Here is a 23,780-nt window from a genome sequence, read left to right on the forward strand (position 1 = left end):
ACCTGCTCAGCCCAGCCCCAGCTCCCTGCTTGCTTCACAGGAGGTTGTGTAGTGCACAAACAGCTAAAATAGCATGAGCAGCATTTGGATGTTGACATCCAGGCAATCTTCAAAGCATAGCACTTCACAGCTAAAATGCCTAAATGAAAGTCCAAAGTGCTTTTGAAGTGGGAGCTGAGGGCCCAGTTGTAGATCCTGCAGGACGCTCCTCATGTGTAGAAACCATGCAGTGCAACCAGCCCACTTTGTCCTGTGAAACTCAGTGGGAACCTCTCATTGTTAACTTAATACAAAACTTCAATTACCTCTATTGCAGTAACCTGAAATATAAATGATGGCCTTATTAAACAGAGCGAGAGGCACTGCCTTTGGTTTTCAGAGTATTTTTTATCAAATTATTTTGGACCTAGGTCGGTGCTGGAAATAATTAATTCAAACACAATAAGCAGATTTAATACATTTTAAATGACAGACGCTTCATATTTAGTCTTCGCATTGCCATGAAGTCTCTTTCACTTAATGCAAGGAGTTAATTAAACAAGCCTTCACTAATCTGCATGACAATTTACACGGTTATTAGTTCAACAGGATTAGACAAGACCTTACAGTTCTTCCAAGGCTCGAGGCCAATTGCAATGAGACGCAATCAGCCCTGCTGCACATTCCCCTATATTCTCAACTACTGATCAACATATAGAAACAGCCCTTCTGGCTCTCTGTAGTCCTACACTTTGAAATCCTCCACTGAGAGTAAGTGGAGTTAACATCACCCATTAGTACAACAGTATTTGTAAAATCCAGTTTTTGAAGAATTTGGCCTATAATTAAGGTATGTGTGTCAGCACCCCCTTCAGTGGCACTAGCAATTCACATTACTAATAAATGTCTGATATCTGCAGCCTCTCCTATGCTACCTTGATCCTTCTATTCCAGGTTGCTAACCACCATGCCGTGTGGCAGCATCTTTCCAGAAGCCTGCTCTGCATTCTTCTAAATAATCCCATCACTTGCTTATATATGAAATGAACATAGAACCATGAAATCATAGAATCACCAAGGTTGGAAAAGACTTCCAGGATCATCCCATCCAATTGTCCACCTATCACCAAATTTCCCACTAAACAATGCCCTCAGTACAACATCTAAATGTTTCTTGAACACCTTCAGGGACAGTGACACCACCACCTCCCTGGGCAGCCTATTCCAGTACCTGATCACCCTTTCAGAGAAAGTTTTTCCTAACATTCAACCTGAATCTCCCCTGGTGCAACTTGAGGCCATTCCCTCTCATCCTATTGCTAGTTTCATGGGAGAGGATGCCGACTCCCAAGTCATCACAACTTCCCTTTAGGCAGTTGTAGAGAGTGATAAGGTCACCCCTGAGCCTCCCCCAGACTGAACAATTCCAGTTCCCTTAGCCACTTCCCATAAGCCTTGTGCTCCAGAGCCTTCTCAGACCCTTCTTTGAACACACTTCAGGGCCTCTGCATCTTTCTTGTAGTGAGGGGTCCAAAACTGAACACAGTACTCAAGCTGTGGCCTCACCAGTGCTGCGGACAGAGGGATGGTCACTTTCCTGCTCCTGCTGGCAATACTATTGATGATGCAAGCCAGAATCCCACTGACCTTCATGGACACACTGCTGGCTCATGTTTAGCCAAACGTCAACCAATCCCCCCAGCTTCGTTTCTTCTACACATTCTTCCAGCCACTCTGCCCCAAGCCTGCAGCATTCTCTGAGGTTGTTGTGCCCCAAGTGCAGTATCCAGCACTTGGTCTTGTTGAATTTCATCCCACTGGTCTTAGCCCAGCTATCCCTCCGTGGGGCCTTGCTAACCCCACGCAGATCAACACTTTTTGGCAACTTGGTGTCATCCGCAAACTTACTGAAGGTGCCCTCATCCAGGTCATCAACAAAGATACTGAACAGGACAGGCTCCAGTACCAAACCCTGGGGAACACCACTCCTAACCGGTCACCAGCTGGATTTAACTGCATTCACCACCACTCTATGGGCCCGGCCATCCAGTCAGTTCTTTACCCAGCAAAGAGTGTACCTGTCCAAGCCAGCCTCTCTAGGAGAATGCTATGGGAGACAGTGTCAACAGCTTTGCTGAAGTCTAGGCAGATGATGTCCAACAACACCTTGGTCCTGTTCCTCTCTGTGCTTAAAATACTGTATGTCTTTTAACACGTCTTGGTGGTAAAAAAGGCAGTTAATTAGATTACTAGAAGAGTTACAAAAACTTATTAATATGTATTTCATTCTTCACTTACACGCAGGATAAAGACAATTACAAAATAGACAAATTCATGGGTGATGTTACACTTTTTTGTCAGGACTATAGTGACTACTTTCTAAGCAAACCCTTAAGAACATCCATATACTTCCTAGGTATACTGAATGTATATATTTATGAAGAAAAAAAGCCCATAATATAACCAATAAAAGCTCACTTGTAAGGCAATAGTGAACACTGATGATGCCCTGTGTTGTGACCATGGAGAATGCCCACCCTTGCAAAAGACATCCTTTCTGACAATTATCTGAAATCTGCCCTGCTGCTTTTGAACTGCAATGTTCGGATCAAGTTTATTGCAGCGGATCAACAGGAAAGACTGTTATTGTGGTTATTCTCAGCTCTGGGAGAAGCTGTGAGGCACCATGAGCAGCTGCTTCCCATTCCCTGCAGGTGCCAGGTGGAAAGGGAGAGTGCTGCCCAACCCTATGCCTGGGAGAGTCCTGGGGGACACTCTGTGCACTTGGCCTCTTCTGATGGAACACAGCCACTAAGAAGGCACAAAAGAAAAAGGCTGTGGCTTGGCATTCCTTCTGTGTAGCTACCTTCCCTTTGAAAGCGGAAAAGAAAGGCCAAGATGGCTGGTACGATGGCTAGTGAGTAATGAAACAGTCACTCTGTACTCAGCACAACAGAACAGGGAGGGCAGGATGTTTACCCTAAGAGAAGAGAGGTCTGCAAGCTGTTGATGCACCAGTGATGACTACAGCTCTTGCATCTGCTGAAATAACAGGTTTGGACCTTACCAAGAAGCATATCCCGTACCCTAATAGAAATCCACTGGGTCTTTTCTCTGTGGGAGATATTTTCTCTCTGCATCTTCTGAACAGCGTAACTCTCCACAGCTTCCATTACATTTCCATCCATTGTCTGATAGCCTTATTTTTGTTGTTTTGTCACCGGGAACTGAAAAATTCTTTGGGCTGACAAGTGATGCCAGGAGACGCCCCAAAACAAGGAACCTTCTAGAACATGCTATCCCTGTTGTGCTGAGGACCTTATTTTCACCTGCTCAGCATGACTTCCCAGTGGGGAAGTGCAGCCCCATGTCAGCCCACAGTATGGGGTGGGAGGCAGCTGCATGCATCATGCTGTGTTGATGTTCCCACTGCCTGTTTTCCATAGCAGCATGTCTGCTTCTCCTTGTACCCGTGATCACATCTATGATGACATCTAACATATTTCAATGGTCATTTTAGTACTACTGTTTTGGATCTGTGGGGCAAGGTTTTGGAGGAGGACTGCAGGGATGGCTCTGTGAGGAGCGCCCATCAGTGGCCCATGTCAGAGAAGAGCAGCTCTAGCTGCTCTGGACCCACTAGGCAGAGCTGAGTCACGAGTGATGCTGGGTACGCCTCTTGGAGAGCAGATTGAAGGGAAGGAATCAGTGCTGTGCAACTGCAGCTGGGAGAAAGGTGTGAGAGTCACTATATGGGAGTCCAACTGCCTGCCAGGCTGACACCACCACAACCAGGCTGCCACGGATGGCGGGCAGGAACATGCTCGGGGTACATCTCTGCTCTGCTCACACCAGAGCAGAGCTGCAGCTGCCAGAATAAAGTTACTTCTCCAGGTTAACAGTGATAGGGCAAGGGGCAACGGCCTCGAGTTGTGCCTGGGAAGATTCAGGTTAGGAATCAGGAAAAACTTCTCAGGAAGAGTGGTGAGGCAGTGGCACAGGCTGCCCAGCGAGGTGGTACAGTCACTGTCCCTGGAGGTGCTCAAAAAACGTGTGGATGTGGTTAGTGGGCATGGTGGGGATGGGCTGATGGTTGGACGGATGATCTTAATAGTCTTCTCCAATCTCAGTGATCCCATGATTATAGATACGCTCATCACAGAGGCGTTAAGAACTCCTTGGCTATTTCTTCCTGAAAACTTCCAGCACCGCTAACACAAACCACCGGCCCCGGCCCGAGCGAGTGGAGGAATCCCGCGCGCACCTCCGCTCCGTCCCGCCCGCGGGCGCCGAGCAGCAGCTCCGGCTGCGGAGCCGCCTCCTCCCCGCCTCGCCTGGCGGGGAGGGAGGGAGGGAGGGACGGAGGTGCGGAGGGCGCGGCGGGGCGGTTCGGCAGAGGGCCGCGGTGCGGGCGCGGGGCGGCAGGCGTCCCGCCGGGCTCGGCCATGCGGGAGTCGCGCCGCACTGCGAGGGGCTCCGCGCAGCCCGCCGCCCTCCGGTCGCCCGCAGGGAGATAAGCCAAACCATGAGCGCGGCTCCCCAGCGGCCGGACCTCAGTTTTTTAAGCGATGAGGAAGCCAGGACGATTTTTCAGGTGCTGCAGAGGGACTCGGAGCTGCGGCGGGCGGAGAAGGACAGAGTGAGGTACTGCGAGCAGGTTGCGGGCGGCGCGGCCCCGGCGGGCAGCGCGGCGCCCCGTCCCGGGCACAGGCAGCCTCGGGGCCCCGCGTGTTGTGGCAGGCGCGGCTGGGAGGCAGCGGGGCGGCGGGCCGTGGCTTTGGTGTCGTCGGTATTCTCTCTGGTGGGGGAACGCGGTGCGTGGCGGCGGGACGGCGCCGCGGGGCCCTGCGGGACGGAAGGCGCATTCAGGTGCGCGCGTCCTTGGACGAGCCGTGTACAACAGCCGCGTGCCATCACCGACGCTCTCTGTTGGCAGTGAAAGCAAGGGTCAAGGAACAAATAAAAGATAGGTTTATCACTTAGCTTTAGAGGTTATTATTTCTTGTTCCGTGTGAAGCTCCCGGTACCTCGCAGACGGTGTGCAAGTGAAAGGCGCCGTCCTGTCACCTTAGAGTCGTGGAATGGTCGTAGTTGGAAGGGCCCTGGAAAGGCTGACTAGCCCAACTCCCCTGCAGCGAACAGGGACACTACAGCACCTGCAGGCACTTCTCACTAATAGCACATTCATGTGAGCTACAGAAGGAACATTAAGGGGTAATGTTTCTGTCAGTTGGGTTCTCTGCTGCCTGTTTTTAGCTGTTCGAAGGCTCGAGAAGCAATAGCTGGCTCCTGAATTCAGGGCTTCCATCTGCCGCCAGCTCTGTGCTTGTGCTTCCATCGGCTGCTGGCTGGGTGTCACGGCTCAGCCCCACACAGCCTTCTGCTGGCTGCCCCACAGCAGGATGCAGAGAATCAAAACTAGGAAAATGTGCAAGAATTCATGGCCTGAGATGAGGACAGCTTAAAAAGAAAGGGAAAACAGGGGAAAAAAAGAATTTTGAAAACCACAAGTGATGCACAACACAATTGCTCCCCACCCGCTGACTGATGATGCTCAGCCAGTCCCTGAGCAGCAGCTGCCCTACACTTCCACTGTCACTGCTCAGTGTGGTGCTGTATGATATGGGGTATCCCTTTGTTCAGTTTGGGTCTGGTGCCCTGTTTCTGTCCCCCCCCCAGCTCCTAGGCAACCCCGACCCTTCTCAGAAGGGGGAAAAGCAGAAGAGTCTGATTCAGTGTGAGCACTGCTCAGTAACAACTAAAACATGGCTGTGTTAGCAATGTGTTAGAATTACTCTCATCCTAAATCCAAAACAGAGCACCACACCAGGAAGAAAATTGACTCTATCCTAGCTGAAACCAGGATGCTGTTGACAAAAAGTGATCTCTCTTCATGCAAAGGCTGTCAAAATCAGCTTATGGCATGAGAAGACATTTTTGGTGATGCTGTACTGAGATGGAGCCTACTTTAAATCACTGTTGAAGAGACATTGGGAAAGATAGGCGAAGGCGCCAAACTGAAATCTAGGTTAAAGTCCTGGTTCTGTCAAAGGCTTTCTAAGTGTCCTTGGGCAAGCTGTTAATCGCTTTATCCTAATAAAAGTACATTCTTCCTCACTCCACTTGTCTACCTGGTCTCACATAGCCTTTAAGCCCTTCAGGCCAGGCGAGTCCCATCACAAGCAGTCTTTGTGGTGCTGCTACTATAATCTAAGTAATAACAGTGATGGCCCTGGAGGGCCTAGTCCTGCTGTTCTTATATGGGCACAGTGAGCTTCCGAAACTCCAAATAAAATCACATTTACCAAATTGAGCTCATGTGCTTGCCCCCTTGTCTCCAATTAATTCTTATTACCATTCTGATAATTAACTTTGTACACATTTTTTCAGTTCTAAGATTTTAAAATACTGACTGGGCACTGCTTCAGCTCGCTCCTGTGGTGCTTCTGAAGTGTAATCCTCAAGGTTTGATTTGTGCCATGAATCCAGTGGGATGTATGGGAGGTGATATGCAATGGGAAGAGAGGTTTCATCAGTATGACTTCCCTGCGTGGAGGCACCAAGGAGAGGTGTGCTCCACTGTGCTCTTGGGCATGCTTTTTGAAAGAGCAACCAGGAGCTGGAGAGAACCAGGGAGCAAGTTAACAACAGCCAGTGAGCTCATCTGCTCAGTGCCCCCCTCTGCTTACAGTGTAACATATTCCTGTGTAGATTAATCTCTCTCAGACAGATAGAAGGAATGAAGAGTTTCCTCATGGACCACAAATCAAATTCCAAAGACTGTACTGCTCTTATGCGTGCTGGTTGGTGTCGGACAAGTGAGCGTATAGCTGTCTGCAAATCTCTTGAAAGATCAATGAAACACTGAAATCCATTCCCAAATAAAACTCACTCTGGATTTAAAAGGAAAAAAAAAAAAGGCAGGAGCAGGCTTTTGTCTTTTTATCAACTGCTTTTGCTGCAAGTAATAAGTTCTGCGTTCAAAAGATGGATGCAGGCTGGCTCACCTTGTCCAGCAAGTGACAATTAGAGGAGCTGATTGTCACACAAATACAAATGTATTGCTGTGCAGCATGAAATGAAACGTGTACAGGGGGCTGCTTTATATGTGACTTCATACGGCCCTCCCCAGCTCCCTTTCTAAACTCCCCAAGGAGGGGAAGCAGAGAGAAGTGCCGGGAGCTGATGGCGTGATGGGAACAGCACAAAACAGCACTAGGGAGGGTAAAACTGGGCATTAGGAAGCATTCCTGTACCATGAGGGTTGGTCAGACACAGGGATGGGCTTCCTGGAAAAGTGGTTGATACCCCACAGCTGTCAGTGTTCAAGAGGCATTTGGGTAGTGCCCTCAACAACTTTAGCTTTTGCTTTAGCTAAAAGCTACTTTAGCTTGTGCTTTAGCTTTTGGTTAGCCTTAGGCAGTTGGATGAGATGACTTGGAAGGTCCCTTCTAAACTGAACTACTCACCTTTGTGGCCTTTGTGTGGACCTGTCAGTTTTACTCTCCCTTTTATTCAGAAATGGACTGTGATCCTGCCGGACCTCTATTGGTTCTTGCTCTTGATGTCTAGCAGGGCTCCTGCTGTGTTCTGGGCCGTGGATTCCCATGACTGCCTTTTTTTTCGCCTGTTTTCTTCTTTCTAGTGCCCTCCCGTGGCCATTGTGAAAAATAATACCTTTGAGTAGCTGCTGCAAACGAGTAGCCGAGCTTCTCCCGTGAAACAGGCACAGAGAGGCTGCAGCAGCCAGCTTTGGTGTAACTCATATGACTGTGCACACACTGCCATGCACTCTGAAATTAATACAGAAACTTAATAGTAAGTACTTACTGCATAATTCAAAACAAGCAAACAGAAACTATTAGTTTTGGGCTTGGGTAACACCCAGCTTCAGTATTCTTGTTCATCAAATCCAGTCTTATTCACAATACTCCTTTGGAGGAAAATTCATGTATCATAAGCATTAGTGTTGGAGGAAAAAAAATGAATATGTGATCTAATTACGATATTAAAAACAGAAAACTAACTCTGTCACAAAAGACTGTTTCAGTCAAAGTAGCTAGTGAAACTGATGAACTTGTAGATGCCTGTGGAAGCAGGTTCCTTCTCCTAAAAACTCCAATCACAGCCGGATGCCTATGAGGAGACAGGGAGGCATCCAGCTTCTTTATGGGATGGCATTATGTTCATTTGGTGCCTGGCAGTTCAGTTTTCATAAGGACACACCAATGTTTGCAGTAGATGCAGGTAATGATACCACGGATCAGCTTTTCAGACAGAGTGGAATAGGCTTGAAAATTCTAACATAAAAGCACTCCAGATCTCTTCTGACTTCTGGTTTCAAGGTTTCAGGGTACACCCAGACAACGTTCCAAGCTTTGTTTTCCAGCTGCTGGGGACAGAAGTTGAAAAAGAGATTTGACATCTGAAATTTACATGTGGAGCCCCAGGTACCAAAAGGCTTAACAAACCTGTAGGTGCTTCTCTTTTCTGTCCTTTCTCCAAGAAGCCAGTGGCAGGGTAACCATGGAGGCTGCTTCCAGTCCCTTCAGGACAGCACTCACTGGCAGCTTGGCAAGGGACTGGCAGGCAGTCCACTCAGGAAGACTGTGTTGCAGTAGGGCATCAAACTATGGAGTACAGAGGTGGAGCTGCTGCCTTTAATCTATGGGGAGCTCCTCCCTCTGCTGCTTGTGGAAGGCAGGCGGTGCCTGAGCAGGTGTCCTCCTAGCTAGCCATGGGGCTGCTGGTCCCTCTGGCTGCCTGAGCAGGTGCTCAGGTTCGGCATGGAAATGCTCCTCTACCACTGAAACTGCACAGAGAGGCAGGAGAGCAACAGCTGGACAAGAGGAGCAAGGAGATATGGAGCTAATTGCTTAAAAGAGGGAGCAGGTAGGGGGCTGTGGCAGGGTGGAGAGGTAGCTGGTTTACTTGGAAAAAAAATGAATAGCTGGGAGTTACCGCACATGGGATGTGGGCTAACAGAGAATGGATTTAAGCAGGCTGAAATGCTCTGTGTTGTTTAATTGCTAACTTTTAGGAGATTCTTTGGTATCATGTAATGCACTCTACTATGACTACATATGGTAGCTTTCTGTCACTTTATTAATCTGAGAAAAAGAGAAATGCTATTATCTTCACTTTCAAATGAGACATTGAAAATAACAGGCAACTGAGCAGGGAATTGAAGCTACCTCCCTGGTTAGAAGCTTCCTGATCATGTTTTAAGAAAAAAACTATGCCTGTGTTATGTGAGAAGTGGTTTTGTGTGTATGTTGTGTTGTTTTGTTTCTAGAAGGAATGAAATATGCTCCAGAACATATTTCAGGCATCAGCCTGTCAGTGAATTAAAATTGAGAAAGCAAAAAAAAAGAGGAAAAGGAAATTGAGCGTTTGGTAGAGAAGAGCTCTCAATCCTATTGCTTTAATTTGTTTTGCTTATTTCCAGGGTGGTTTATGTGATTTTTAATTTGCATACGTAGCAAAGGAGAGGTTTGTTTTCATTTTATCCTCCCATTTAAAGATGAAAGCAAAAGAAATTAATTGTGAGAAACATTCAGCATTACTCACTGCTCCTCTCTTGGTGACCCATTGAAAGCATATAATTCTTGGGGGAAAGATGAATCCCCTCCTTACTTTGTTCTAGATGAGCTCTACAACAAATTATTTGGATGCAGTTATTTTTACAAGAGCACAACTGTTCTCATTGCCTTACAGCACATCATTTACAGCATCCGTCCTTTGCTGCAACTAATTCTTCATTGTATTCTCTGGGCTGACATTTTCTCTCACGGGTCTGATGATAGAAGATGGCAATAAAACCCTGTGTAGGAAATGTACTTTTCCTTTTTTTTTCCATACTCCTAACCTCAGAAGCATTTATTGCAAAGGTGCAGCCATACACAGCCCCCTCTCCTGATGCTTCAGTTATTCTGCAAGCAAATTATTCTGTCTTGCTTACGTTTACTCAGGTCTGACACTTCATTATTTAACCCAAGGATAATTTTGGCATGTTCGCAGAGGTATCTGCTTAGAGAGTCAGAATAACTTACTTGGCAAAAGATTTAGATAGGGCCCCAAGTCCTTAAGAATTAGAAATAGTTTTTAGAATCCACCCCAGAGTACCCATAATCAGCATGGGTGGGGAAGAGCAGGATACCAGGGCACCAGCACTCACGAGTACTGTGGTTTCATTGGTGCTCCCTCCCTGAACAAGGCATTAATAAAGAAATTCTTTCATAAGATATACTCCGCCCTTGATGCTCCAGAGCATGATCGCCCATTGTGTCTTGTTTGCGAAGGAGATGCTATTATTATTTACTCCTGATAATGTGCCACTGGCATGGTTAGTGGTTTGTAAACACTAATGAAAACAGGTCCTTGAAGCCCTGAAGGGAGAAAACGCTAGCAGTGTAAATAGAAGCAAAAGTGGCAGGAAACACCGCAATTTAAAAATGTTTTCTCAGTTTGGTAAACAATTACTGTGATAAGTAATCCCACTTTGGGACTCCTCTTGTTTAAGGGATTGCTTGCCATAATCAAATACAAACGGTGAAGTTGCTTATCAAAATATTGCAAGAATTTTCCTTATGGCTGTTTTTGAGTGATAATAATATATTGCAGAGAGGCTTGAAGAAGAAGGTGACTTTACATGAGCTGAGGAGGGGCAGGTGGATTGCAGGCTGCAGTGGATGGACAGTTGCCATTTTCTGTTGCACTTTTAGCATTATAGATCTGTTCTATTTCACCCAGTGCCTGATAACTTGTTTCATGTTGAAGGAGCAGGGTTCAAGTGGCATTGCTGCCAGATCTCTGGTCTCTGGTCATAGGAAACTTATTTCAGCGTTGCGACAGGTTGATCCCTTCCTCCAGAGCTGTGCACTTATTTGTGTTGTTGGGCAGGAGTTTTTTACAGCATGGTGGCAGAGTTGGGCCCAGGAAGACCACAAAAAGGTGTGCTGCCTATGGAGGAACCTGTCTGGTTGGGTATCTGTGTGTCTGCCTTCCTCACACTGTCCAGGCGATGCTCCCTGGAAGCCAGAGTTGCAGAATCCATGGGTATCCCCCCCATGGGGCCATCGGAGGCCTTGCCACCAGGGCTGGTCCCATCCAGCACCCGTGATGCCTGCTGGGATTAGTTATGGCCCAGTGATGGCCAGGCAGGCTGAGGCTGACATGGCCGGCAGGAGCCACACAGTGATGTCAGCCTGTGTTCCAGGCCGGGATCAGTAGGGCCGTGGCCTTGCACAGCTGTGACACATGTGGGCTGTGGCTCAGGCACAGTGCAGTGGGACAGCCTCCACTTAAAAGCAGGCTCATTCACACAGGGGCCTTGTGCCAGAATATGCATTGTGCCAGGGTGTGTGTTGTGTCATGAAGTGTGCATTTTCAAGTGATAAGATATAAAAATGAAAAACAAGATGATGACGATGATGATTATTACTATATAGACCACTTGCTGATGTCAGCTGGAACATCAGGAAGAAGGCATTTGTTAAGACATATGAGACTTAAGCCCAGGGTTGCCTTTAAGCTTATGGATAGGTAGCTTCTAAGTCCAAACTTAATTTAAAAAGTCGAGTTAATTTGGCTTTGTGTACTAGGTCACAAGAATAAGTAGATCATTGAAGTGACGGCAGTGCATGCTGATGCAGAACAGTCTGATTTGGTCAGTTTTTCTGTGGAGCCATGAACCAGTCATGCATCTTGTAGCAAGCCTCCTTGCTTCCTAGGTTTGAGTTCTGTGTTAGCAATCTTTCCATGTCCTCAGCAGCTTCTCTCTCCACTACAGTTCAAGTCACTGGTACTCCAAAAGGTAATGCCTGTGCTGCCTGTTGTTGCCTTAAAAAAGGGATGAGTATTAGTCTGTGGTGAGCAGCCCTGGAAGGACCTCAGAAATGTCTTCAGATTCTGACAGTTTGTATATTCTCAGTGTCCTGAACAGCTTCAGGTCCTTGCATTTGTTTCAGAAGTATTAAATTAGTTATGCCAGGCAGTGAAAAAAGTGTTGCACAGGAACAGAACCAATTCATGTTCATAGCAGCTGGGTATCTCCCCCAGTACAGGCACAGCTGTGCTCCACTGTTCTCAGGTTATGTGTGTCCTGTAGTCCTGTGAAAGATGGCAACGTGCTGGAATATCCACCTTGCATCTCTTGTAGTTGTGGCACTTGGAGAAACCTAACAGTTGGGAGCAAAGTCCATTGGGCTGAATGTCAAGACTTCAGCTGACATTCAGCAGTTTGTGTCAGATCACAGAATCATCATAAATACTGTTTTGACAACATTTGTAGGATGTTGCATGCATCTATCTCCTTTTCACTTCTGTCAGTGATTTATATATACCAAGTTTAATCATCCTTTACAATCATTTTGCTCTCTGAATCTAATTTTCAAATCAAGTGGAGTTTCACCAAATGGAGTTTGAGCCTTTGGCACAGATAACTTCATTTTCTTCTGTGTTCTGTAACCTTTGCAGGACTTTACAGTCCAAGAACAGACCTCAGTTCAGACTTCTCCTGGTTTTTATGTTTAAAAATGATTTAATTTCCTAGTGCTGACAGTCTGAAACTTTTCACAATACACAAATTTCATGTATGAAATGTATTAAATAAAGCAGGGGAAAACTGGGAACTTTTCCTAGAGATTTGTGCATCTAAATGTTCATATTAAAAGTGTTTCTAATCCTTATTTGTAGCTAGACCATTTTGTTAACACTGTAATAAGCTGTACTTAAATGCCTGCATTTTAAATTCCTACTTGGACCTGTACTTTCTTGATCAGTCTTACCTTAGAAATAATTAGATGTGTGTATTGGTACCACAGTTGCCAAACACATCAAAAACACCAAATAAAAGCCAAGAGTGCAGTCTATTTTTACTTTATCGTACATAAATTACACACAGTTTAATTTGTGCTTGGATTAATCACCCAACTGTATTACTTCTGCTTGCTTTATCTGTGCATTCCTAGCAAAGTGGGCCCGAGATCCTGGAGAGCTGCGGCAGCATGGCTGGAGGTCTTGGTGTTCTGTTCCTTCCTTTATTGTAGTATTGAATGAACTTAAATATGTATTTGTATCTTAATATTAAGGTATTTATGTAATTTATGTATGTGTATGTAAATTACTGAAAGAATTATATGTTTCCTGAGATGTGATAAATTAGGAGATTGTAGTCCTCTGTATCAAGGGCTGTGTAAGTACGTAATATATATCTGCTATATTTTCAGATGAAAAACATCCATTCTGTGAAATTTCAGAGTTTCATCCATTGTTATGAACGCATCCCTTAACTTAAAGCAGTGTAAACAAGACTTTTGTTGTGTTGCAGTAACACATAAACAAGGTATGCACACATCAAAACCTTCTGTATTACATCTGTTGACCAGAATCTTGCTTCGGGTCTGTGAGACTGCAGTTGCAGGTTGCAAAGGTGTATTTTGAGATCCGTAGGCTTCAAGATTAGCCCTGTGCCAGCAGACATCTAAGCCTAGGAAATGCTTCTCTGAGGGAGAGGTCAGGCGCTGGAATGGGCTGCACTGGGAGGTGATGGAGTCACTGATCCTGAAGGTGTTCAAGAAATATTTAGATGTTGTATTGAGGGACATGGTTTAGTGGGAAATGTTGCTGGTAGGTGAACAATTGGACTGGATGACCTTAGAGGTCTTTTCCAACCTTGATGATTCTATGATTAGATCTGTAGTCTCCAAATTGTATAGACCTGTCCAGGTCCATTGTCCAGAAATTTGTTCGCATAGGTGGAACCTTGGTCTTTGGAACCAAGTTCCATTATTCAGCATTCTCATCTGGCCTTTTTCTTCTGCCTTATTTTCTCTTGTATTGTTAACAAGGAAAGGTTTTGAATGAAGAAAGTAATGCAGTAACACAAAGAACAGCATTTACACTGTATGTCTTTGTAAAGCAGTTTAAATTTATAGCTGAGCTATAAATTACTTGCAGAGATGGCTGTCTCTAAGCATGCTATCAATATTTGTAAAAGGTCCTGCAATCAACTGGCAGCTCTGCCCTGGAAGAGTAAATAGGTTGACTGTTAATCATTACCCTCAAATTAAACTGGGACACCTAAAAAAACCTGATTCCCAGCCTCCCACCCCATCTACCCTTGCAGTCTTGGTGTTATCTCTTCAAGCAGATTTGTCTCAGATTTCCAGACATGAGTGAGCCCTGCTGGTCTGATTGTGTGCATTGATAAATGTACTTATACAGTTCAAAGGTCTAAGTTTCACTACATATGTGGGACACATGGTATTTATCCAGATTTCTGTGCAAGGCTTCCAGGACAGAAATTCAGGAGCCCAAAATGTACTTCTGTTATATAATGTCTTTGAGACTTCATCTATCCCTACTATCAAATCAGAAACTTTGCATGGAGAATTATATCCATTGCACCTATTAGCATCTATTAATGCTAATGGAAATTCCTATTAATGAAGTCATCTCGTTAGAGATATTAATTACTACAATTCAGAAGCTATGTGGCACACTTTAAAGAATGATGGGTAGCCTTCCTTTCCGTTGCATCATGAATTTGTTTTGTTATTACCACATAATATTGGCAGGTAGATTGTGAGTGCTGGCAACATAATAAAGTAATGCTTTACCTTGCCCATCTGATCTGGACCTCATTCACAGACACTGTAAGTCATCTGTAAAATGTTCTCAGCTTGGAGCTTCCCACTGTTCTGCACTTCATGTAGAGGAAATAGCAGAGAATCAGCCCAACAGAGAATGGAGCCCTACTCACAGCTGTGGCATTACGGTGGTATTTGACCTCATTCACTCTTGTTGGCCTAAAGGACTGAAAGCTTTTATATTCTAAGTACGTATAAACTCAATGAAAATACATATACTTACAGCCTTTTCTGTTTGTTCCAATAGGGCTGAAGTAATTTTCATTATAAACCTGGGGCAGCTGCTGAAATAATGGTTAATTTTTAAAAGCAATGTTTGAAGCTTTGTTACAGTTTGTCACACCCTCAGCTCCCGGGATCTCAATTAGCAGTGCTCTGTGCTTTAGAAGCTTCATGTTATGAAGACAGTCATTGAGCTTCTGATTTTAGAGTGTTAGTTGAGATCTTCTGATTCCTGAGCTGCCCGAGCAGAGGGAAGGTTTGTGGTGAGCAGGGGAACAGACGTAACCCTGTAACTGCAGCACCTGTAAAGGTTTTGTGGGTGGTTTTTTTTTTTGTTGGTTTTTTTTTCGTTGTTGTTGTTTTTCTTCAAAGGTGCCATTCTGTGTTTTTGCCCTGGGGACGGAAGCTGGAGGTGGAAATGGAGCATTGGATTTGGTGAAGGAGAACAGCAGCTAGAAAAGAAGTCTGCAGTATATTCATTGTGTGTAGTTTCATGTAATAAATCAGCACTTCGGGAAAGAAAGCAGAACTTCTAGCCCGTGTACAGCGGGCTTGAGTTAAAAAAAATGACCACACAAAAGACATTGTGAATTGCAGAGTGGAAAGAAGTATTCAGCACACAGGAAGAGTCTGATGGTAATGACTGTGCTTGCTGATAGCCTCCCTGTCTTTGTGGGTTGAGTGTAATCAGTGCTGCTGACTATTCCTTCCCTCTGAGAGTTCTGAAACTTCGTGAAGTGTTGCAGGAATTTTACAAACATGTTTATGTATTAAAGAAAATTCCTGGGTCACGTTTTATATTTTTCTGCTTTTTAATAAGTAGGAGAGAGGTGGGAGTAGAAGGATTGTCCCATAGGCAAACAGGGTGGGGCTTTAGTAAGGGCACAAAAAGTGCCCTGCCTTTAACACATGTATGCCCTGTCTGCATCCATGACACATATAACCAGATATAATGTATGGCTCTGGTGTCCGTTGTCAATGAATTGCTCTGGGTACAAAATGACATCTGCTGTTTGCATCTATCTGCTTAGCTAACCCTACTTGCAGCTTGAAAAGGTACTATAGAGGGTGGGTATCCAAGTGGTATGTTTGTGTCTATGGGACTTCTTCCTCATAAAATGCACAGCCTGGGAGGAAAAACTACAAAGATAAATTCCCTTTTTCTCTCTCCCCACTTCCTTCACTTGGTATTGCACATTTTCAGCATCTAAATATTTAAGGATAATTATAAGCTGCCATCAGCCTAAGTGGGATTGAGAACATACTCGCATAGTTCAGTGCCGGGCTGTGAAAGCTTTCCCCTGTCCGTAAGGTGAACCTTGCTCAGTATGTGCAGTTCCTCCTCTCCATCCTGCAGTGTCACCACTAGGTGACTCCAGCAGCTGCTGAAGGCGGTGAAAGTCGGTCTATTGCATTTGGTGGTATTTGGGTTACGGTTGGGCAAAGTGCTGAACCAGGGCACTCTTCGATCTTCCTTGTTGTGGCTACTACTCATTGCCCTTCCTTATGTTTAGTTTTATTGGTCGGAAGCTCGGGCAAATATGACTTTTGAAGGCAACTTAGTGTGTTAATAGGTTGTAAAACCAGTGCATAGTAAGCAACAGCAGCAGCAGTAATGAAAATGAAAAGTATGAAGAAAGCAAGTATTTGTGGGAAGAGAAAATACAACCTAACTGGTTGATTTGCATCAGCCTGAGTTAAATTCAGGCATTATTGCCAGTTATTGCCAGTAGCATTTTGTTAATCCAAACAGAGAAGGCCTTGATTTTTCCAGGAGTGCTTAATTCTGCACACATAGAGGGCACTGGAAAGAACAAGTGGCTCTTCAGTTAAATCTTTCTCCACCATCTTGTCATGTGTACAACCAAAACATTGGAGTCAGTTTTCCTCTCTGATTCATGTACTTCTTTTACATATAATGACAGTGACTATTTGCTTCACAGCCATTAGCCAAATAGCAGTAAGAAAGAAAAACAAACAAAAGGTTGCTTTGATGAGAGTAAAAAAAATGCACAGGCTACAGAGAAAGAAGTCTGCCTTAGAGAATAGGCCTAGTGTCTGTGTGACGCATTAGGAAAGAACATCTGGGCTCTCTGTGCTTATTTCTCTTCCTGGCAGAATTAACCTGATACTGAAGCTTCTTTGGCACTCTGGAAACAGAATGTTGGGGTTCTTTGCTATGATATGTGAAATGGTGGCTAATTGTTTTGTTTCTTGTAGTTATTTCAGCTCTGGTAGTCTTTGATGTTGTCGGTAATACTTCTTTCTCTTTTATTTCTTTTTTAAATAAGAGGACAGGTTTAAGGTATGCCTTCAGATGATATTTTTAGGACATTAAAAGGAGCTGTAAATAAGAATATGTTCTTGAATACCCATTTTAGACCTATCCAGGGCTGTGATAACAGCCATAGCTGTCTAGAACTTTGACTGGGAATATAAATGGTAAAGATGTGAGCTCAGCCATGTGGATTTAATGCCTACACCAGTGGGAAGTTGAAGCAAAACGCTGTGAGGTAGCTGCTGCTTCTGGCCCTGTTCTTTACAACTTAGCTTTTTCTCACTGGCAAAGTGAAGAATATAAATAAGTAAATACTCGAGTTTATTTAGGTGACTAGTTTGCAGATAAGCTGTCCTGCTGTATTGCTAGCTCGTCCTTTTGGCCCTGGTTTTATGTGCAGCCCTTTCAGCTCTGTCTTCCCAGACTGAGGACTCCGATCTGGGGAACAAACTCTGGAGCTTTGGCAATCCAGTGTATGTGGTTCTGCTGCTTGGTGACTGCCTCAGCTTTGCCCTCTCCTGGAGTGTCTGGGAAGAGTCGCTGGGGACAAATGCTTCTTCTGCTCAAACCAAAAACTTCTGCTTTGGCAAAAGTGGGATTGAATTGCCACTGCAAACAGCAGAAATGTCCCCAAATGTCCTATTTGGCAGTCCAGTTTCACGGCCTTACCCATTTGTCTTTTACTCAATGTCCAGCATGAGGATGGTAGAGAAACAAACCTTTCCTCTTACAGCAGCAATGACAGCAACTTATTGTCCTAACAGGGAGTGACAGGACGGCTGCAGCTCGTTTGACAGCGTTCATGATAACGCACATGGAAGGCTGATGCATGCACCCATGTAGGTTAACTTTTCTCTCTAGAGAAGTCTGCATAAGAAACACTGGGACACACTTAAGCCAAGAAGGAAGAGATGTTTTGAAAAACACTGTGGAGCAATTGCTCTCGAGTGTCTCATTGGTTCAGATGTTGCGTAGGCTCATTGATGGGAAAAGTTAGAGAGGTGCAGCCGCTGAGCTCATGTTGGATTGCTGCCTGCTGTGGTTTGTGGCACGGGCTCCTGGATGTCACCTGGGATGGGAGCTGCCTTTAATCCCTGTGGCAGCTTTCCGGTGGTGCTGCCGGCCCTGCAGGCTGCCCTCTACCAGGAGGAAGTGGTTCTGTGTGAAAGGAGGGGAAGGATGGACAGAAGGAAGGAGCAGACAGAAAAGCAGGGTTAATGCATTTGATGCAGAGGGCGCTTAGGTGTTCTGGCACTCCTATGGCACAGCGTCTCAGTGTGTAATGTGCAATCCGAGTAACAATAGCACTGCCTCACAGGCAAGTTCATTGCAATTTTGACTGCAGATACCATCTCCTGCTGTAATTGCTCCTCCAGACGGGCTTCCCTGGTAGTTCTTGGCCATGAGGGGCGTGCAGACCTGGCAGAGCAGGTACAGGGTGCAACGGTGCGGTTTGGCTGGGAGTCAGTGCAAACGAGAAGTGTTTAATAGTCGCACGATACTTCAATTACACATACACTAATACTATTCTGTACTCTCATAACTGTATATATATATATATATATAAGGTTCCATATGTGGGTGTGCGTCTGTGTGTAAATACCGTGCACAGGCAATTTCAAGGGTTTATTTCATGAGCTGGTGATGACAGCGGCTTTCAAAAGCAGCATGTGCACAGGTGATGAATACAGACAGTGCCAAACCTGTGCCAGTAAAGATTTTACAGAGTTTAAATGTTAATGGCAGACTTTGTGCAAAACATCTATTATATTTTTTGGTGGTAGGCACATTCATTCAGTGCCTGATATGATGGATGCTAGAGTAAGTGAGTTTTTTGATGTTCTTCCTTCCACCTGGAATGGGTACCTATAGAAATGATGTAAGAGCTGGCGAGCTCTCCTGGGACAATGGCATGGGAAGGAGGCTGATGCAGGGAGCTGGGTGCACTCGGGCTGCTGCCGTCAGGTGTCACTGCTAAGCGCCGTGTCACCCTTCTGCCTGCACAGAGATGCATTTTTGTGCATCATTTTGTAGCCTCTTCCCTTGGAAAGGGGAACAGTGAGTTCTGGCTGCTGTAAAGAGCTGTAGGAGGGGTTGGATGTAGGAGATGGTCTCCACCTTTGGGACCTCAGCAGACCAGCCCCACACGCTCTCCAGGCGCTTGCTCCGGCTGCGGCCGCTCCCTGCATACCTCATGCCTGGCTCTGAGCGTTTCTGCTACTCCTCAGGTCCCAGATCCCCTCTGCTAAGGCTGCGTGGGTGATGTCATGCAGTTGGCACGGGAGAGCACTTTGTTCATCTCCTCCTCCTGGTTCCTATTAGTGCGAGCTGTTTTCCATGCTGCAGATGGCGTTCACCGCGCTGAATCATTCCCACAGTGCAGCAGTGTTGGTGATGATTAACATCTTTGCCTTTGTAATAAATTTATTTGAAATGTCAAGCACTTGTGCCTGTGCCTGTTGGTCTTCTTCAGGGGAAATACTCACTTAGCAAAAATGTCTCTGTCCTGCCCTCCAATCCTTCAGAGGCCAACGGATGAGCAGTAGGTGCTGGAATGGACAGAGCTCTGTATCAGCTCCAGATGGATGCACATCCGTTTCCAGGCGAGACCTTTAATTTTCAGTTTGTTTCATGAAGCAGTGTTGTCTCCGAGAGAGAAGGAGGGTTTTTATGTAATTGATAACCGGGATAATGCATGTTCCTGGACATGGGTTTTACCACAGGTTAAGGTGGAGGACTGACATGAGCACTGTGGTAGAACATTGGCGTTACATCTTCAGGCTGTGCACAATGTTCTGCCCTGCTGCCATCAGAAAACATTGGGTGTGGATTTGCCACATTTGCATTTGTACTTCAGGCACTTGTGTAATGCTGTTTGAAAACAAGTAAGTTGCACTATCCAGATTTCTTTGCAAGTGTGCGTTATTCTTTTATGTCCAGATAAGCAGTGCAGTCCTGTGATCTCCTGGTATAAAAACTGAGCCTGCTCCTAAACAGCTTCGTTTGTAGCCACGTGTGTGTAGCTTCTTCTCCTGTCTGTTTGTAGAGCATCCACAGCCATCATTAGCTGCTTGCATGCATATACAACACAGGCAGAGTCACAGTGCAGCACGGGAAGGGGAAAATGTGACTAACTTGTTGGACATGTTGCATGAATACCTATTAGCTGAACTTAGTATTCGCTGTTCTCCTTTACAGAAAAAGTACGTGTAGGCACCCACTGCCAGGGCCTCATCGAGTTTGCTCAGGAAAATCAGAATTATCTCCTTAATGCTTTTGCTTAAATGACTGAATAAATGTTATAAGAATTGCTTTGTTACAGTATTATTCATTTTAATTCAATTATTGCCTGGACCTAATCTTACTTTCAATTAGTTTTATAATGCTTATGAATTATTACCCCGTTTTACAAGGAAGAAGGATGCACTTGGAGGCAGAGAATAATGCAGGCATATGAGCAGTCCAGTTTAGCCAGTCACAGTCTGATTGGTAAGCAGGAGCATTCTAGTCCCACTGAAGTCTTCCGTGTGGTTGCTGTGAATGCATCATGTCACTCTGTGTCTCTTTTCAGACATGTTATAGGGAGAAGTATACTGCAAGTACAGAAATGAACCATGGGAAGAATTCTTAATCATGTGTCTGCAATGTCTAAAGCGGGTTTAAAAGAAATTTTTTATTTTGTTTTCCCTTTCTAGAAAACTCCTGGAGAAAAAGAAATCTGAAGCAGGGCTGCAAGGAGTGACTGGAGAATGGTTTGAAGAAATACAAAGAAAAAAATTCCAGAATAACATTGATATCAATACAATGCTAAAACCACCACTAGAGCATCAGCTAAGGAACAGCAAAAAGAGCAGTAAGCTGCATTTTCCCAGTTCCTTATCTATATCATAATGTCTTCAGCATTTCAGAATTTAGTAGTTAGGGAGTTTCTGACGTTGTACTGAGTTTCTTCTCCCATCAAAGTTTTGCCAAAAACACATTTTTCAAAATGAATGTTTTTGTAAGCAGATTCTTAGAGAATCTAAGTTAGAGATGTGAGTCATAAAAGAAAATCCCTGATACTCTCATCCCAGTGTTGCTGTTATTACAATAAATTTAGGGGTGGTTTCCCAGTTGAAGTAGTAATATTTGCTTCATACAAAATCTGTTTCAGCCTTCCCTGGTTTTCTTAAGGAAATCAGAAACACCTAAATGACATGTGGAAGTAGGTAATCTGGACTGGGTTGGGAGGTGTGGCTGTACTGGCAGGGACTTTTCTGGTATCACTGGGCTCAGGGCATGCCATGCTGGTTACCAGGATGGGTGGCACAGCCTGGACAGCTGGGCTGACTGAGAAGGAAGAGCCAGAGATCTCATTTCACGGCTGCTGTTGCCCATCCAAAACGGACATGCATAGAACTCATGGTATCTTTACCAATCATGGCACCTGTACCATCTTTTTCATCTTCCCTCTAGATGGTTTTCATGCGTAATGTATGCTTTCAATGCGTTCACTTTTTTGCACATTCTGCACTAAATCTCATAACAAGTAGAAGCAGAATCATATGAAGAGAAGTATTTCAAATGAAAGGTGAAGTTCTCAACATTTTGCTGAAACTACAGCCTTCCGCAGGACAGACCTCTCTTCTTTCCTGCCCGTCGAGCTCTCAGCATCTCTCTTAGACCACATCTATCTGGTTTTCTCTTTCAGAGGTGGTCTGATTGCTGCATTGGCTAACCAAGCTGTGCCTGATTGTTCTCCCCTGATCTTTGACTTTGAAAGCTGCTGTTTCTATTTCAGACCTGAAGAAGGGGCTGTGTGCCTCAAAGGATTCTCTGGTATTTGCATCCTTATCAGTTTAACAGTAGGTTCTGCTACCTGCAGTCTTGCTCAGCCTACATCCCTAGACCATTCTGCATGTGGCAGAATGCTGGTAGGACTCTCCTGATGTCATTTTTCAGTCCAGCAATGCCACAGGGTTAGGCTCTGAAGGGGCAAAGGAATCCCCAGCATACACAGTGATTGTCACTGAAGTGAAAGCTTACACACAGGATTTAAGTCACATGGCACATGGCATGCATTATTTGCTTCATTTTGAACTAAGTCCAAAACACTGCCTCTTGCTGTTTCTATTGGTGACACTTTGCTCCCGTTTCTGTTTTTGCTTTCTCCTGTGTTCATTGGATAAGCCATTTTCAGGCTGCTGTATTTTCTGAAAGACAAGATGTTTCAAATGGGGAAAAAAAAGAGATGCAGTGCTTTATTTCCTTATGTCCTTCAGATTCTTGTGATACATTTCAGCAGCAGATACTGTGGTTTCTTTCCCTAACCTGTGAGTGGTACTTCTCCTCTCCTTGCCATGGATGGCTCTTCCAGGCACACTGGGTTTATCAGCAGTGGCTTGCTGCAGTTGAAGAGATCAGGCTGTAACCTTTCTGAGGAAACCAGATCTTCAGAAAATTATCTGTGATATTTTGCATTTAAAAGCAGTTTCTAATGGGTGATTCACAGCAGAAAATACACACTCCAGAGCCTTGGAGTGGCCCAGGGAATCCTGTGAGAAGGAAGTGTTTAATGCACAATACTGAATTCCCCTTAAGTAGTTACATTCCAGTCCATTAATTCATTTCAGGGCTCTAGAATTTCTTACACAAGTGAAAGGAAAGTGACTAATGATTGTGGGTGCCTCCATTTTCAAATGTCTCATTTGCCTTTATTTTAAAATGTTTCTGTTTTTCAAGTGGTTGAGTGCTGTTTGCTTACTGAAAATCGGCCTCATTTGTCTCACACATATCACCCAGAAACAACAGTACTTTTTGAAACTTTAGACCTGCTTATCTTTCCTTTAGCCTTCTGGTTAGTCATTAGAAACCAGTATATATCCCATACGTAAGTGTCAGTAACATTGGATTTTTCTAGTATGAGAGGCAAGCAAAAGAAAATTGTGAAAACCTAACTTTTAGTCTGCATTTCAGTACTGTTTATAAGAATTTGAAACCACTCTAATTTTCATAATATTTTTTAGATCATAAAGAATTCAAAATGTCGTCCTGCACAAATCCTCAAGCACAGAAGAACACGTCCAGTTCCTTCCTGGGGTTCAGATCACCTTTTGCTTGGCTTTTCTCCTTCAGGAAATCAAGGAAAACCCAGACTCAGAAGCAACCACGGTGAGCTACAATAAAAACATACTAAAAGTCTTAAAAGTATGTGAATTGTGTTTTGCTTAGAAAGCTTGGTTAAAAGTAATTCTCCTGTCTCCTGCAGGAAGGCTGATGTGTTAGTTGGTCATGTAATGAGGGATTGTCTGCTATGTGTTGGAAGAATAAGGATTAAGTGGCAAGTAATAGCTAAAGTCTCCTGGCTGTTTTGTTCAGACTTTAGAGGTTCTGGGTGTATTGCAGCCCCTGGATGTAATGTCTGCGTTCTGTTTAATTCCTCTGCAGGGCAAGGTGTATGGTGACAGGGACCTGGTGCCCTCTGGCAGTGGCATCACAGGGAAGATCACTTTCCCGGACTGTGCAGAGAGTATGGGCCGGAGGCAGCCCTACTGCAGCAGTTCCCACTTTTCTGGCCCAGGGGCAGCTTAAAGCTGTGCCTGGAACTCCATTCAGACAAATAGGGCAGCTCCTGGTTCTTTTGTCTCTGGTGCTTCATCAGGGCTTTAGTT

The 23,780-nt window shown here is 44.8% G+C and overlaps 1 protein-coding gene across 8 annotated transcripts in view; it reads left to right on the forward strand.

Moving 5' to 3' along the window:
- The first annotated feature begins 4,451 nt into the window (after positions 1–4,451).
- The window catches only part of LOC122171642 (protein O-glucosyltransferase 3-like), a 55,109-nt gene continuing 35,780 nt past the window's right edge, over positions 4,452–23,780 (forward strand). Inside the window, exons 1-3 of one of the 8 annotated variants that reach the window (XM_042839378.1) lie at positions 4,452–4,623; positions 20,826–20,983; positions 23,136–23,280. In XM_042839378.1, the coding sequence (XP_042695312.1) occupies positions 4,505–4,623; positions 20,826–20,983; positions 23,136–23,280 (422 nt within the window). In that variant the 5' untranslated portion in view covers positions 4,452–4,504. Of the gene's footprint in view, positions 4,624–8,691; positions 8,872–14,607; positions 14,819–20,825; positions 20,984–21,826; positions 21,949–23,135; positions 23,281–23,780 lie in introns of those variants that run through there. The other 7 variants (XM_042839384.1, XM_042839385.1, XM_042839380.1 and 4 more) reach the window with 7 other exon arrangements.

This window comes from Centrocercus urophasianus, unplaced genomic scaffold (assembly GCF_019232065.1).
Source record: "Centrocercus urophasianus isolate 14NV4802_14NV808 unplaced genomic scaffold, USGS_Curo_1.0 seq_9, whole genome shotgun sequence".
Taxonomy (NCBI): domain Eukaryota; kingdom Metazoa; phylum Chordata; class Aves; order Galliformes; family Phasianidae; genus Centrocercus; species Centrocercus urophasianus.